Consider the following 16031-nt stretch of genomic DNA (forward strand, 5'->3'; position numbering starts at 1 on the left):
GTGGAGGAAAGAGAAGGGTGACCCCAGGAGTGGTAGTTTTCAAGATTGATGAGATACACACAGGCCTTGGTATCAATCTGGAAATGGAATGGCTATTGCTGAAATTGCAGTTTAATTTAAATCTTGCTGGAAATGCTGAGCCCTCCTGGCTGAGCATCTGCATTACACTATGAACCTCTAGGAAATTTGCATCCAAGGACTGGCCACACAGGTAGTCATGACAGAGACACCGCATGGCCTTATTTATGGCAGGCTGTGCAGTGTGCACATTTATGTGACTATGGGTGTGTGCTTGGAAGCAATCAAGACATGAGGGGGAACTGTGGTGGAAAGAGCCATATTCGAAGGGTGAATGATGTGACCATGAAGAAAATGAAGAGAGTGTCAGTGGATTATACCATTGCTACAGATCCGAATGCCCCACCACTACTCCCGCTACATCCTAAAGCTGTTCAGTCACAGCCTGTGACACCGAATGATAGTCAGGACCTCCTTGACTGTGGCATCTTCAAATGCAGTGCCTCTTGAGGCACCTCTCTGTCCAGAGCCGAATAGACAGCAACATTGTGAATCAGAGAGCTTGCATAGAACTGATGACAATGAGCACAGATAAACCTTCATTTCTGACTTAGCTCTCGGAGGTCGGCTACCCATACCTGACACGATTGACCAGGTTTCTGTCGTTGGTGAACATCTCTGTAGGAAATCACAGCATGGTTTTGCTTAAGATAATAGTCATTGAGAAACTTGTGCATTTGAGAAAATGACAATGTTACAGGGTCCTTTAACAGAAAAAGTTTCAGAAGAAAATGAACATTTTGGGCTCGATCCAAGACAAGAAAAAGCATTTTTTAAAGTCAGGTCCACTACCAGAAATGCTGCATAATTCTGCTGCAACCACAGTAAGTACATGTCCCCCTCTTCCTTCATCTCTTGGAACAGTGGAAAATCTGGGAGTGCAGGTTGGTGTGCCACGAGTGTGTGCAGAAGATCACAGTACCCTGTGAAGTCATAAACAACTTATGAAGAAGTCTGATTGCTGTTGTTGCATTTCGAGCTGCTGCTGCTGCTGTTGTAACAACAGAATCAACACCAGATCCATTGAGCTTGCAGAACAAAAAAGGAAACAGATTGATCTTGCCAAAAGCTGTAGAAATCTACAGTTTTACTGCAAATAACAAAAGCACTCAGTAAATATAATTGTTATGCTCAAACACTGGCAGTGACACAGACAGGTGGACAGAAACAACTGGAAAAGGCCAAATCCAGTAACAAGCAAATCTGTCATAACAATCGATGAACAGTTCTAACCTTAAAGTGCAACCTTCATGGAGCGTGAATGATGGAAGAGACAGCGGGCCATGCTGCTAACATGCAGCTGTCCCCACTTGTTCTGCAGTGATGCTGGCAGCAAGGAAAGTAGGAGCTCTCATTTCGTTCTCTCACCAGTGGCATCAAATGTGAACACTGAAAGTGATGTGGTACTGGTTAGGTGAACATGCCATCACAATCTCTGTTGGCTATTTTGACACAGTTACATTTGTATAGTAATATCTTATGACTTCCATTAGGGTAATATTATTCCAACTACAACTAAACATACATTACAATAACACTAAGAACACAAAACTGCATATTTGCGTGATTACCTGTTTATGAATGAAGGCACCAAGGTTCCACTCCTACATAGAAGGTGCAACATAATCTAAAAGGGGTAAATAATTGAGCTGAGTCTACTGATTCAGTAGTAAATGTGAGGATGAACATATCTGTTTTTAATTTCTAATATTTCTCGTTGAGTGTGCTTTGCACCCTTTCCCTTTGTGTGACTTGTACATCAATTACATAAATTACATATTTGTAATTGTGGTTTAAGCAGTGTTCAGAAAAGGATGAATCTGCCTTCTTTAATCTCCATTGTGTATTGTGTTCTTTGAGCCTAGTAGAGATTGACCACTCAGTCTGACTTCTATAACAGGTTTGCCACTCCTGGCATATGATCTTATACATCTCACTTGATGACAAGGTGTTTCTCTTTTGAACTGAAGAAACATCTACCTGAAGCTGAATGTCAAAGACACTAGATCCTTTGCTGCACATTGCTTAAATCATGAAGACAATTATGTAAATGATTAATGGAAAATCTCATATAAGATGTGAAACAAATACTAACAAAGAGGTAGAGGGGCTGGCCAGTACTTACCTCAGCTCAGTACAGCCGATAGATACACATAAAACAGAACTGAAAATTTACATTCCTAGCTTTCGGAACTTTGTTCCTTCATCAGGGAGGAGTGAGTAACTGAATCCACTTTCCCTTCTTCCCTTTTTTCCCCTCTCTCCTCCCTGATGAAGGAACAAAGTTCCGAAAGCTAGGAATGTAAATTTTCAGTTCTGTTTTATGTGTATCTATCGGCTGTACTGAGCTGAGGTAAGTACTGGCCAGCCCCTCTATCTCTTTGTTAGTATTTGTTTCACATCTTATATGAGATTTTCCATTAATCATTTAGATCACCTATATGGTCCACATCCTTCATTGTTTTGTCCCTTTTGTTAGCTATCACTTACGTCTGTCATCTTAACACTTTCTCTTCTTCAGTGTTTTATATATACATAAATAAATATTTTCGTCACCAACTGTGCTAGTTTCATCTTCCTCCTATTATCTTGTTCCGTTTATAGTCCTCTTCTCTTTTTTATTTATTGATTTATTTATTCAACATTCCATAGTTTTAACGTTCGTTATTCGCTGTTTTTCAGCCAACAATCACTGCCAACAATCTCTTCCACACCTACCAGTATCATCCATTTCCGTCGATTTCTTGTTGCTGGCGATATTTTTGTGCCATTGGCTATCTTTCTCTGCCACAAGAAAAATTTTTTGGGACATTTCTGCCCCACCCGCGATCTTTTTTGCGGCATGCGCGATCTTTTTTGCGGCACGCGCGATCGCTTTTGCGGCACGCGCGATCGCTTTTGCGGCACGCGCGATCGCTTTTGCGGCACGCGCGATCGCTTTTGCGGCACGCGCGATCGCTTTTGCGGCACGCGCGATCGCTTTTGCGGCACGCGCGATCGCTTTTGCGGCACGCGCGATCGCTTTTGCGGCACGCGCGATCGCTTTTGCGGCACGCGCGATCGCTTTTGCGGCACGCGCGATCGCTTTTGCGGCACGCGCGATCGCTTTTGCGGCACGCGCGATCTTTTTTCGCCACTCGCTATCTCTGTTTTTGAGCTACGTGTGTTCTTTTTCCCCTGATCTGGACATACTTGCTTGGTCTGGTCAACTTTTTCCGTATTTTTCTTATTTACTGGTCGTCCTTTGGTATTGAACATTACCAACACAATTTCTTTCCTTCTCGTCCTTCCCTCCGTGTTTTACTCCTTCTTATGATTACTATCTCAACTTTAGTTATTTAATTTCCCTATCCACCAGTTACCCACTATGTACCCTAATCCTATACCACATTATTTACATTCATTCCGGAAACATGCATTCACTGTAGCCAAACTGCAATCCCACATACTTTTCCTCCAGTCCTGCTTAACCTTTGGAATTACCCCTAAAGGGCTTACCTTAAAAGTTCCCATCTCTGGGTGCAATTCCTCCTTCCACCAGTCTCTCCTGGACTTCCAGAACCTTCAATCCTTAGCCCTTACCCAACTTGTCCTGAATCTCTACACTACTTCATGTAACCACCACTCCCAGCAGCTCCTATCTCTCTTCAAAGTCCTCCACCTCTCAAACCCTTGCTTGGAGAACACACTGAGGAACATCATCCTAGAAGCCAGCTGCAAACTTGAGTTCCATGCCACACAACACCTGAAAAAACTATCCACAGTGCTAGTGCAACACCTAAGAAGTGGGGTCCCTCTCCCTATCCCTCACAAACACCAACCACAACAGAACCTTCAACAAACCCCCCTCATAGCCAACAAACCTAGCCTAGCCACCCTACTCAATCTCCCCATCCCAGCACATACCCCACACAGACCAAATCTCAACTATAACCACAGTCAAATGCCACATATCACCAGTCCCAATTCAGTCCTAAACCTCTCATCCAGATCCCTCTCTCTTCCAGAGACATCTGTTCTATCAAAAGGCTTAACCTTTAGCCCCACACCTAAATTCAACCACACTGCCCTGGTTAAAGATCTCCTCTCATTCACCCGGAACCTCGACTGGAAATATCACTTCACTGCCCAAACACAGCCCCCAAGTACTAGACCCAGTGTTGAACCCTGTCTAGAACAGTTTCGACTGCCTTCTCAAAGGGATCCTCCTCCCCTCCCCCAAAACCATCCCTTGCAGACATTTCAGGAATTCCTCACATCCAGTGTTGCCTCCCAGTCCTTCTTGAAGAACATCCCAACAACCCCCAACATCACCCCAGCTGAATCCCGTGCCATTAAAGAGCTGAAAATAGACCACTCTATTGTCATCCTCCCGGCGGATAAAGGCTCCACAACTGTCGTACTTGACCGTGTGGAGTATGTGGCAGAAGGACTGCGTCAACTCTCTGACACCTCAACCTACAAAGCTGTTACCCAGGATCCCATTCCCTCCATCCAGACTGAGCTGCAAAAAATCCTAAAAATCCAAGGTCCCTCACAAGGCCTCACAACGGCTTCCATAGACTTACTCACTCCACCTGAGCCACGTACCCCTACCTTCTACCTATTACCCAAAATCCACAAAGAGAACCATCCTGGCTGTCCCATTGTAGCAGGCTTCAAATCCCCAACCGAACGTATCTCAGCTCTGATAGACCAGCACCTACAACCTATCACCCGCAGACTCCCATCCTACATCAAAGACACAAACCACTTCCTAGAACGCCTCAAATCCATTCCCACTCCTCTCCCACCTGAAACCTTTCTTGTCACCATAGATGCTACATCCCTTTACACAAACATCCCACATACCCATGGTCTCTCTGCCCTTGAGCACTACCTCTCCCAACGCCCACCCGAAGATCTTCCAAAAACCTCGTTCCTTATCACACTTACCAACTTCATCCTCACCCATAATTACTTCACTTTTGAAGGCCAGACCTACAAACAAATCAGGGGAATGGCCATGGGAACCAGGATGGCTCCCTCCTATGCCAACCTCTTCATGGGCCGCATGGAGGAGGCTTTCCTGAAGACCCAACAGCTGCTTCCCCTGGCCTGGTATAGGTTTATAGATGACATCTTTGTGGTCTGGACTCATGGTGAAGAAACACTCCTTAATTTCCTCCATAACCTCAACTCCTTTTCGAATCTGAATTTCACCTGGTCCTTCTCCAAAACCCAAGCCACCTTCCTGGATGTTGACCTTCATCTTGTTGAAGCTCACATCCACACCTCTGTCCATATCAAACCCACAAACAAACAACAGTACCTTCACTTTGATAGCTGCCATCCTTTCCACATCAAACGCTCCCTTCCCTACAGCCTAGGTATTCGTGGCAAACGTATCTGCTCCAGTGACGAATCCCTCAACAACTACACCAATAACCTGACCAGTGCTTTCCTCTCCCGCAACTATCCTGCAGACCTTGTCCACAAACAGATTTCCCGAGCAATACATTCCTCCCCGTCCAACAACAATGTTCCTACCCCCAGACCACACAGAAGCATCCCCCTTGTCACCCAATATTATCCTGGCCTCGAAAACATCAACAAATTACTCCGCCAGGGATATGACTTTCTCAAGTCAACCCCTGAAATGAGATCATCCCTTGACAAAATTCTCCCCACACCACCCAGAGTTGCCTTTCGTCGCCCCCCTAACCTCCGTAACATCCTTGTTAAACCCTACAATATTCCCAGACTACCTTCTCTACCCAGCGGTTCCTACCCCTGTAACCGACCCCGCTGCAAAACCTGCCCCATGCATCCGCCCACAACCACCTACTCCAGCCCCGCGACTGGTAAAACATACACAATTCAAGGCAGGGCTACGTGTGAAACTACACATGTCATTTATCAACTGACGTGCCTGCACTGCACAGCCTTTTACATCGGCATGACAACAACCAAACTGGCTGAGCGAATGAACGGACACAGACGAACTGTCCGCCTAGGAGATGCCCAATACCCAGTAGCGGAGCATGCCCTCCAGCATAATTCTAGGGACCTAGGAACCTGCTACACCGTATGTGCCATTTGGCTTCTCCCACCCAACACCAGTCCCTCTGAACTGCGGAGATGGGAACTTGCACTCCAACACATCCTTTCATCCCGCCATCCCCCTGGACTGAACCTACGTTAAACAACCTCACTCCCATTCACTCTTCAGTCTTCTCCTCTTTCCCTTTCCTCTTTAGCCATTCACGCATCTTTTCATCCTACATAGTTGTGTTTATCTTTATACTTTACTTCTGTATGCATCCTCTTTGGTTTGAAGCTGGCACAGTACTTACAGTAGAATATCTTTGGCTTCCCTCTGACAACCATGCCTCCATCCTTGCTACCCTCCCTGTTTACCTTTCCCTGTTGCTTCATAACCTGGGTTGTGAGTAACTGAATCCACTTTCCCTTCTTCCCTTTTTTCCCCTCTCTCCTCCCTGATGAAGGAACAAAGTTCCGAAAGCTAGGAATGTAAATTTTCAGTTCTGTTTTATGTGTATCTATCGGCTGTACTGAGCTGAGGTAAGTACTGGCCAGCCCCTCTATCTCTTTGTTAGTATTTGAAGACAATTATGTAACAGATGTAGAGGGGAAGCTCACTCACTTAGAAAGAAAGAAAAGATAAGTGCATCCCCACATTTACTATTGAATGAGCATACTCAGTTTAATTATCCCTGTGCTAATAACTCCATTGTATTGTATGTTTAGTCTTAATGACAGTAAATATTATTCCAATGGATGTCATAAGGCTTGAAAATGCAAATGTAACTCTGACAAATGGTCAATAGAGATAACTTTTACAGTTTACCTTGAAAAGCAATAGTCTGAGAAGTGATGTGTTTATCTTAACTTAGTTGACATCTTTGGGAACAGTTTTTGTACTGGAAAGTGGGCTTACAATCCGAAACCAAAGTCATACGAAGATAATAAAGTTTTGTGAACCAGGGAAAAAGTGTTTCATGTAGTCAATACAAAATACACTGTCTCTCCATGAACCCACTGTTAAATCAGTTTAAAAATTCAATAATAGTTGTGACATGACTGTACTTCTCTTAGTACCTCAAAACCATGTGCTAACTGATGGAAACGCCTCTCTGTTGTCCTTTCCTTATAGTCAGACCATGGCATATGCACAGAGGCAAATACGGGGGAAGGGTAAGGAGAGCTGTGGTGCTACAGTCCACCTCTCCCAATGTCCGCAAGTTACATCTGTGTCTTTTTAACAGAAATAAAAAAAATTCTTTGCAGCATAGCTTCCAGGCTTCACGGTCTCGATAATTTTCTCACTGTTGTAGTTGTTATTGTAATAGATTAAGAAAATGCCTTCATTTACTTACGAGAATTTGGAAATGATACAAAAGCTCTATGACCCCCCCCCTGTCCTGTCCTTCTATATACGCAATAAAGTCCGAGATTTGATTCTATGTATTGTGTAAGTCCTAACAAAACAAGCTTGCATATACTGCTGTATTGAGATAAACAAATCACAACTAATTGTTGATTTGTTTTAGCAACCATTCCCTCGACTGTTGTTTTGATTATGGAATGACATGGCAAACCCAAGTTTTGTTTAAGAACTTGTCTCCCTTATCACTGTCTCGGGTAAGAAATGTTAAGGCACTGCCAAGTCGCTTCATTTTGTGAACATCTGTAAGCATTTTTGTAAACCAACAGGGACACAATTCGTGAAAATTTAAGTGATTTGTGACAATCTCAAGAAAAAGAGTTTCTGAAATTTGTGGAAAGTCATATCGAGTATTCTTATTGTGAAAAGTCATATCGAGTGTTCTTATTGTGAAAAGTCTGTTTTTCACGTATTTTCTTATTCATTTTCTCAACCAAACCATCATTGACAACAGAAGGCTGGCCACTCTGTGCTTCATGATGAACATTGGTTCATTGATCATTGAATTGTCTTGCCCGTGTTTTCACCATCAGTCATTAAATTTTTACCATAAATGTCCACACGTTGATGATAAATTTTCAGCTGGCAAAACTGTGACACTAATGCTATGGTGGTGGTAGAACGAAGTGGCATGTACTTTCTGGAGGACAGCTCTTGTAAAAGTGTACAAACTACTATTAAGCTCTGGGGCTGAAAATCCTCTCAAAAAGAAGCAGGTGAAAGAATGGCAGAAACATCATGCTAAAGTGTGACGAAGCAGAAGGTAGTGCAAAATAAAGTTTAGATGTGACATGTCAATATGCAAAACTGAAATAACAATAAAACATCTTGGGAATGCAAAGGATTAATGTTAAATTACATCAGCAACATAATCTACGTCTTGTGTTCTTTTAGTCTTAATTTTTTAAAAGTGTTATTGTGGCTTATTTCAGATGGCTACAAGACTGTAGCTCTCAATTATGAAATCGAAGATCTAGGCAGTGACACAAAGAAGAAGAAAAAGAAGAAAGGAGAAATACGTGAAGTTACCGATATTGTACCAGAACCGCTAGAAATAAGTGCACTTGTTAAGGTAATGTTGAAGACATTCAAAGATAATTTGTCCAATTCCTGCATTGTTATTTGTGGAGTCTGTCATAGGACTCCCATCAGCTCAGCACATTACCTTACATTAGTCACATTCCACATCTTTGAGATGTTGAAATATGTCAAGGTTGTACGATTTATTTAAGAGAAATGAAGTGACATTGCATAAGATTACATGAAATATAATTGTATTGTAATACTAATTACTGAATAAACTAAAACATGAATTTTACTAAATCCTTTGAAGATACTCTTCAGTGGAGTAGAAGGGGTTACTCGACAAAAAGGTCTTTGTTCAGTTGTAAACTCCGCCACATTACCCATAGTATATTTAATATACTCTTTCAGGTTGTTGAATACGTGTGTGCCTACTTACCTGATTCCTTTTTATACTAATGTTACACCCTTGAAGTATTTGTGGAGGTTTAGTGCTTTTAGTGTTATATGCATGCTTTACTATATTTTGATCAAAGAGGAATAGTTGTGGAAATTAGTGAGTACATGTGTGTGAAACAGTTGGCAAAATGCCAAGGTTGCTGAAAACTTCCTGCTGGATGTTCTGCAATTAAGATCAGATATAATTCTTGTAATGTGCTTCTGTATTCTGAAAATGCTATCCGTCTAAGTTGCATGCATCATTCCTGCTATAGGTAAGAATCATGCATACTTTTTAATTATGAATTGTATGTAATACATGCTGTTACTGAAAAGCAAATTGTAGATATCAGTGCAACTAAAATCTGTACAGAGAAGTGTAATCATGTGTTTCATTAGGCCGCAATTAGTAATTTTTCTTGTTGTTTCTAGGAAACTACTCATGAAGCAACAACATGCAAATATGAAATGGAAAACATATGTTTTGATTGCAATCATATTTGCAGAGCAGATATAGAGATACCAGCAATGCTATATTGTTTAGCCAAAATTTATGTTAAACTTTGATGGTGAAAAAGAATGTATGCGATATGTTTGAGTTGTCTTGTCCATAGTTTTAATTTGTCGAAAAGATTCATTTCCATGTCTTTTGGATTGGAACTAACTTTTCATTCTGAATGTCTCAGAGTTCACATATATTTGACACATGTTGAGGTTACATGTGGTTTAAACGTAATAATTTGCAATTCCCTTTTGTGAGCAACAGTTCTGACTTCAAGTTTTCTGATGTCTGCTGTGAAAGCATGAAAACATTTTGATATGAACTGAAGAACTCAATTTTTATACGTTAAAATTTCTTTATCTATTGGATTTGTGTATCTTACATGCTAAATATTAGTTAGAACAGTGAATGACTGTAGCTATCATTTTCTGTGTGCACAATAAAGAAATTCTTTGTTTCAGGAATTTGGTGACAAATTGACCTTAGTACACAGGCTGACATTTCCATTTTCTGATCAGCAACAATTTCACATGCTGGTATGTGTACAGTATTCCTTGCTTTGTGAAAATATTTTCGTAACATCCTTCCTGGTAATCAAAGAGTCATAATCTAATCATACATGACTGTTAAACATTCTAAAAACAAAACTTCATTAGCATCACACTTTACTCTGTTGTCATGAATTTTCAAAGTCTGAAATACATGGCAGTGATTTACAAGTCTTGTTCCACTTTAGTATAAAGGATCTTAACTGTTTCCAATTATTTAGATAACTGTAATAGCAGGAGAGCTGCATCAAACTAGTCTATGAACTGAAGACCACACCAACAATAAGAGTAAGAACACTTATCTGATCCCTCCATACATAGTTTTTAAATTATAATTTCATATACAGCAGATAGAAATTATTTGAGGTAAATTATTTCAGCCACACTTTCACTATTAAATAATTGTATCTTTATCAAGAGGAAAGTTCTAGCTCAATGGAAATAATTTAAGAGTGAAGGAGAGAACTTACCAAATAATGGAGGCATTGAACCGTCTGACATGCACAGAAAAAGAATGAAAAGATGGATCCTTTAATGAGCCAAAGTACGCATAAAGTCGTGTTCACCCTCCTGCCCCTCACACATACTCACACACTAGTGCTGCTACACTGAAGAGCCAAAGAAATTGGTACCCCTGCCTAATATCATGTAGGGCCCCTGTGAGGACACAGGAGTGCCGCAACACGACATGGCATGGAATCTACTAGTTGGAGTGCTGGAGGGAATTGACACCATGAATCCTGCAGGGCTGTCCATAAATCCATGAGGGTACGAGGGGGTGGAGATCCCTTCTGAACAGCATGTTGCAAGGCATCCCAGATATGCTCAATAACGTTCATTTCTGTAGAGTGTGGTGTCCAGCAGAAGTGTTTAAACTCAGAAGAGTGTTCCTGGAGCTACTCTGTAGCAATTCTGGATGTGCGGGGTGTTGCATTGCCTTGCTGGAATTGCCCAAGTCTGTGAGAATGCACAATGGACATAAATGGATGCAGGTGATCAGACAGGATGCTTAAATACTTGTCAGCTGTCAGAGTAAATTCCAGATATATCAGGGGGCCCGTGTCACTCCAACTGCACATGTCCCACACCATTATAAAGCCTCCGCCCCATTACAGAGCCTCCACCAGCTTGAACTGCCCCTGCTGACTTGCAGGGTTTGTTGTTGTCTCCAAACCCGTACACGTCCGTCTGCTCGATACAATCTGAAACGAGACTTGTCTGATCAGGCAACATGTTTCCCAGTCATCAACAGTCCAATGTCGCTGTTGACGGGCTGAGGCGAGGTGTAAAGCTATGTGTCGTGCAGTCATCGAGGGTACACAAGTGGGCCTTCAGCTCCGAAAGACCATATCGATGAAGTTCCATTGTATGCTTCACACACGACACTTGTTGATGGCCCAGCACTAAAATTCGCAGCAATTTGTGGAAGTGTTGCACTTCTGTGATGTTGAACAGTTCTCTTCAGTCATCTTTGGTCCTGTTCTTGCTCGATCTTTTCCTCACCACAGAAATGTTGGAGATTTTATGTTTTACCAGATTCGTGATATTCAGGGGGCACTCATGAAATGATCGTACGGGAAAATCCCCACTTCATCGCTACCACTGAGATGCTGTGTCCCATTGCTCATGCGCTGACTATAACGCCACATTCAAACTCACTTAAATCTTGATAAACTGCCATTGTAGCAGCAGTAACCGATTTAACAACTGCACCAGACACTTGTTATCTTATATAGGCATTGCCGACTGCAGCGCCATATTTTGCCTGTTCAGAGATCTCTGTATTTGAATATGCATGCCTATACCAGTTTCTTTGGGGCTTCAGTGTATATTGTGCCAGCTGAACATACAATCCTGTGTGTTCGTGTGCATGTGCATGTGAGCGCGTGCACGTTCGCGCGCTTGTGGGGGACGGAGGAGGGAGTATTTTGTTATAGAAGTACTGCTCTTCAGTACAAAGAGTCCTAAAGGATGGATTAATTTCAGCAGTGTGAAATTCAGCATCGGATTCATTAAGTAAACATTTATGCACATTTCAACTATGCCAGTGTTACTTAATGTAGTTGGCTAAAGGTGGTCACTGTGTAGTTACAGTTAGAAAACTAGAAAAGTGAAGCAGCCAACAACTGATGGTCAGACTGAAACTCATGGTGCTTCACTAAACATGTATTAATACTTCCTTTCTTCTGATCAGAGAAACTACCTCGTCCAACCTGTTACAGGAGAATCTGTAATTGAGTGTGTGTTTCAAAATACAGTCTAACATCTACACTAATGACATGTATTGTTATGGAAGTAGTTACTGTTTGACAGCTGTAGTGATATTAGTGCTCCAAGTGGTGAGAAGTGTGGCTGTTTGTTTCATATTTTTTCTAGTTAATGAATGAAATAGTAATTACATTTTCTGCTCCTAAATTTTAGTCTAATACAAAGAGACTCAAATGACCATAAAACAATTGTAAGCAAAGCTACAATTTATGAAACTAATAACTTAAGCTGCAGTGTAGATGAAATGTTTTTTTTGCGAAATTGAAAAAATTTCTTACTCCACTGGAGCCGAGACAGTGTAGTAAACTTATTGTTTCACATTTATGAAGTATTGTAATGTACTTCGATGTATAAAAAGGGGTGACACACTATTTGTCATTTCATTCTGTTTTGTAATAATTAGAACAATGGTTGCCAAAAATAAACCTTACATCATTATTACTGTTCTATGTGGCATGAGTTACTTCAAGTTAATGGTGGAAGTATGCCTCAAAATTATTATGAAATACTGATTACATTATGCCTCAAAATTATTGTAACAGGTGGATTACATTGTCACTGGGAAGGTACCCAGGTAACAAATTATAATGAAATGGAAGTGTTGAACAAAAAGCTATATTAAACAAATGTTCATGAGTGCCTTATTAAAAGCATAATGGTTATTCGCATAGAAAGCAGTGCTGAAATTAGCCTTTTGGAAAAAAAAACATTGCATATGTAGGAAGTTGAACCCCCAGTCAAAGACAAATGCCATGGTAAGAGCATAAACTTATATGAATTAGTAAATTTGCAATATATGATCCCAGTAATAAACAAGTGGCATACAAATAATGAAAAGATGTAGGTAAGAACTAATTTCTTCAGTTGGTATCAGTGAATGGAAGTGGGTGTGAAGGCCAAAGCGATATCGTATTTGTAATAGCAAAGTATTCCATTTTAAAGAGAGAGAACTACAATAAACCTTAAATTATTACCAGAAGAGTAAAACTATTTTAGTCGATATTTATGTCATTATAATTATGAAAAGGCAGGTGGAACCAGTAGTGAGGATGATTTGCTGCAGACATCACAATGAACATAAACTTAAAGCTTTTGTTGACCAATGGGCAGAAACACAATACAGAAATGTTATTCAAATACATTCATGTGGCAGTTTTAGGTGGGGAATGTTTTGAACTATAGTTGCATGAGATATCATTAGAAGTATGCCTGAACCACCATTTTTAGAACACTGCCAGCCTAAGGAAGCAATTGCATACTACCTGTTACTAAATGCTTTGGGTTGTTTGTTGCTCATTGTTTTGTTTTCTTATTTTGAAATGAATGAAGAGACTAATCCTGGTCCATCACCAGATGTGAGTACAACTCTCACATTGCTAGAAAGGATTGATGATTCATAGAACAGTGCACCAGTTCTGCTCTTGGAGAAGCATTAAAGAGGTGCAGAATGCCAGCCATACAAAGTCTCGTTTGTTTATGCATGCAGCTGACTGCCAGAACTGTGCAATTTAGGCAATCCATTTGCTTGTGTGAGTCTCACTTTTTTCAATAATACATTGTGCAGCTCGCTTTGATAATTGTACAGTTCACACAATTTTCTCATCAACAGTCACCTGAACTGAGCCTGCTGCTACACAACCTATATCTTTGCTATCTGGATTGAAGGCGAGGACACCTTATTCACATTCCCCCAGAATCTCAACTACTTCTCCCCCATTTGCTTCACCTGGTCCCACTCAACCCAACAAGCCACCTTCCTAGATGTTGATCTCTACCTCAGAATGGCTACATCAGTACCTCCATCCATATCAAACCTACTAACCACCAGTAATACCTCCACTTCGACAGCTGCCACCCGTTTCATACCAAGAAGTCCCTTCTGTACAGCCTAGCCACCCGTGGTCGTCGCATCTGCAGTGATGAGCAGTCCCTCTCTAAATATACCAAGGGTCGCACTGAAGCCTTCACTGACCGTAATTATCCTCCCACCCGTGTACAGAAACAAATCTCCCATGCCTTATCTTTCAAGTCTCCCGCCACCTCCCGTAGTCCCACAGTCCGGCCACAGAGGAGCATTCCCCTCGTAACTCACTACCATCCGGGACTGGAGCAACTGAATTACATTCTCCGCCAGGGTTTCGATTACTTCTCGTTGTGCCCTGAAATGAGAAATGTCCTACCCACTATCCTTCCCACCCCTCCTACCGTGATATTCTGCCGTCCACCGAACCTACACAATATACTCGTCCATCCTTACACAACCCCTGCTCCCAATCCCTTACCTCATGGCTCATACCTCTGTAATAGGCTTAGATGCAAGACCAGTCCCATACATTTTCCTACCGCCACTTACTCCAGTCCGCTCACTAACATTACCTATCACATCAAAGGCAGGACTACTTGTGAAACCAGTCATGTGATCTACAAGCTAAGCTGCAACCACTGTGCTGCATTCTATGTAGGCATGACAACCAACAACCTGTCTGTCCTCATGAATGGCCACCGACAAACTGTGACCAAAAAACAAGTCGACCACCCTGTAGCTGAACACGCTGCCAAACGTGATATCCCTCATCTCAGTGACTGCTTCACAGCCTGTGCCGTTTGGATCCTTCCCACCAACACCAGCTTTTCTGATTGCGCAGTTGGGAACTTTCCCTACAGTACATCCTGCGTTCCCTTAACCCTCCTGACCTCAACCTTTGTTAGTCACTGTCCTCAACCATCCATCCCTCTCCCTGTTCCCATTCCAGCACTACACAGCCGTCATTTCACCGCCACACCCAGTCTTTTAATTTCTTTTATTTTTACTTCTCTCCTTTCTGCTACTTACCCCCTCCCCCCTCCGCACCTTCTCTCCTACCTTCCATCTAAACTGCAACACTTCACTGTCCACCACTCCCACCATACTATCCCTTCCCCTCCCCACCCCAGCCTCCTCCTTACCCCCACCCAGTCACCACTCCCATCATGCACTGGTGCTGCTGCTGCTCGCAGTGTAGTCTCCGCTATATGGTGAGTAGCAACTTTCCTTCTCTCGTATTGTTACCTATATCTTTTTCTTTTTTGGTGCACCTTTGGCTTTTATTGAAGGCTACCGGGATCTTTCTGCTCATTTAGATCTAGAATGTTTTTCATATTCCAGTCCAGTGAAAAAAGGGGGCCAGTCACTTAAGTTTTCCAAATAGGAAAACTGAAATATCTGGAGCCTTTATTGTATAAAAGTGTTATGAGTTACTAAAACTATAACTTTCCAATTGTGACTCTAGTGTGAAGAAAGTACATAACCTTTGATATGCTTTTGGGAAAGAATTAAAGGAGCAACACAACTGCAATCGCACAACAAACAGAGATTCTCGTTCTTCTGTCACTCATTGTCACTTTGTCATTGTGAACATCCTATGGACTGCCAGAAATGAGGGGAAACTTGAACTTAATTTTCACACCGTAAGTTCAGATAAATGACTTTGATGAATAACTGTGTTGGTGAAGTGAAGATGTGCAGTCCCCTTGAATAACAATTGGAGATGCGCACTCACCATAAGCTATGTATGATATGATGGCCTCATTTGACAGGTATAATTTTGAGTAGAAAACAACAGCCAGCTCACACAGTGCCAGGTGATTATCATAGATACGACCCCATCAAACTTCTTTCTTGGTCACGCTGTGCCTGAGCTTAACCTTTGGGCAACACACTTGTTGACTTACATTTAGATAATAATCG

The 16031-nt window shown here is 41.8% G+C and overlaps 1 protein-coding gene across 3 annotated transcripts in view; it reads left to right on the forward strand.

Moving 5' to 3' along the window:
• LOC124776827 (ribonuclease P protein subunit p30) overlaps window positions 1–16031 on the forward strand; it is an 84575-nt gene that overhangs the window by 12430 nt on the left and 56114 nt on the right. For all 3 annotated transcript variants that reach the window (XR_007015657.1, XM_047251985.1, XM_047251986.1), the window contains exons 2-3: window positions 8458–8597; window positions 9950–10024. Coding sequence is in view for 2 of the 3 variants with exons in the window: in XM_047251985.1 (XP_047107941.1) it covers window positions 8458–8597; window positions 9950–10024 (215 nt within the window). In the remaining variant the exon portion in view is untranslated. The remainder of the gene's footprint in view (window positions 1–8457; window positions 8598–9949; window positions 10025–16031) is intronic.

This window comes from Schistocerca piceifrons, chromosome 2, assembly GCF_021461385.2.
Source record: "Schistocerca piceifrons isolate TAMUIC-IGC-003096 chromosome 2, iqSchPice1.1, whole genome shotgun sequence".
Classification (NCBI taxonomy): Eukaryota; Metazoa; Arthropoda; class Insecta; order Orthoptera; family Acrididae; genus Schistocerca; species Schistocerca piceifrons.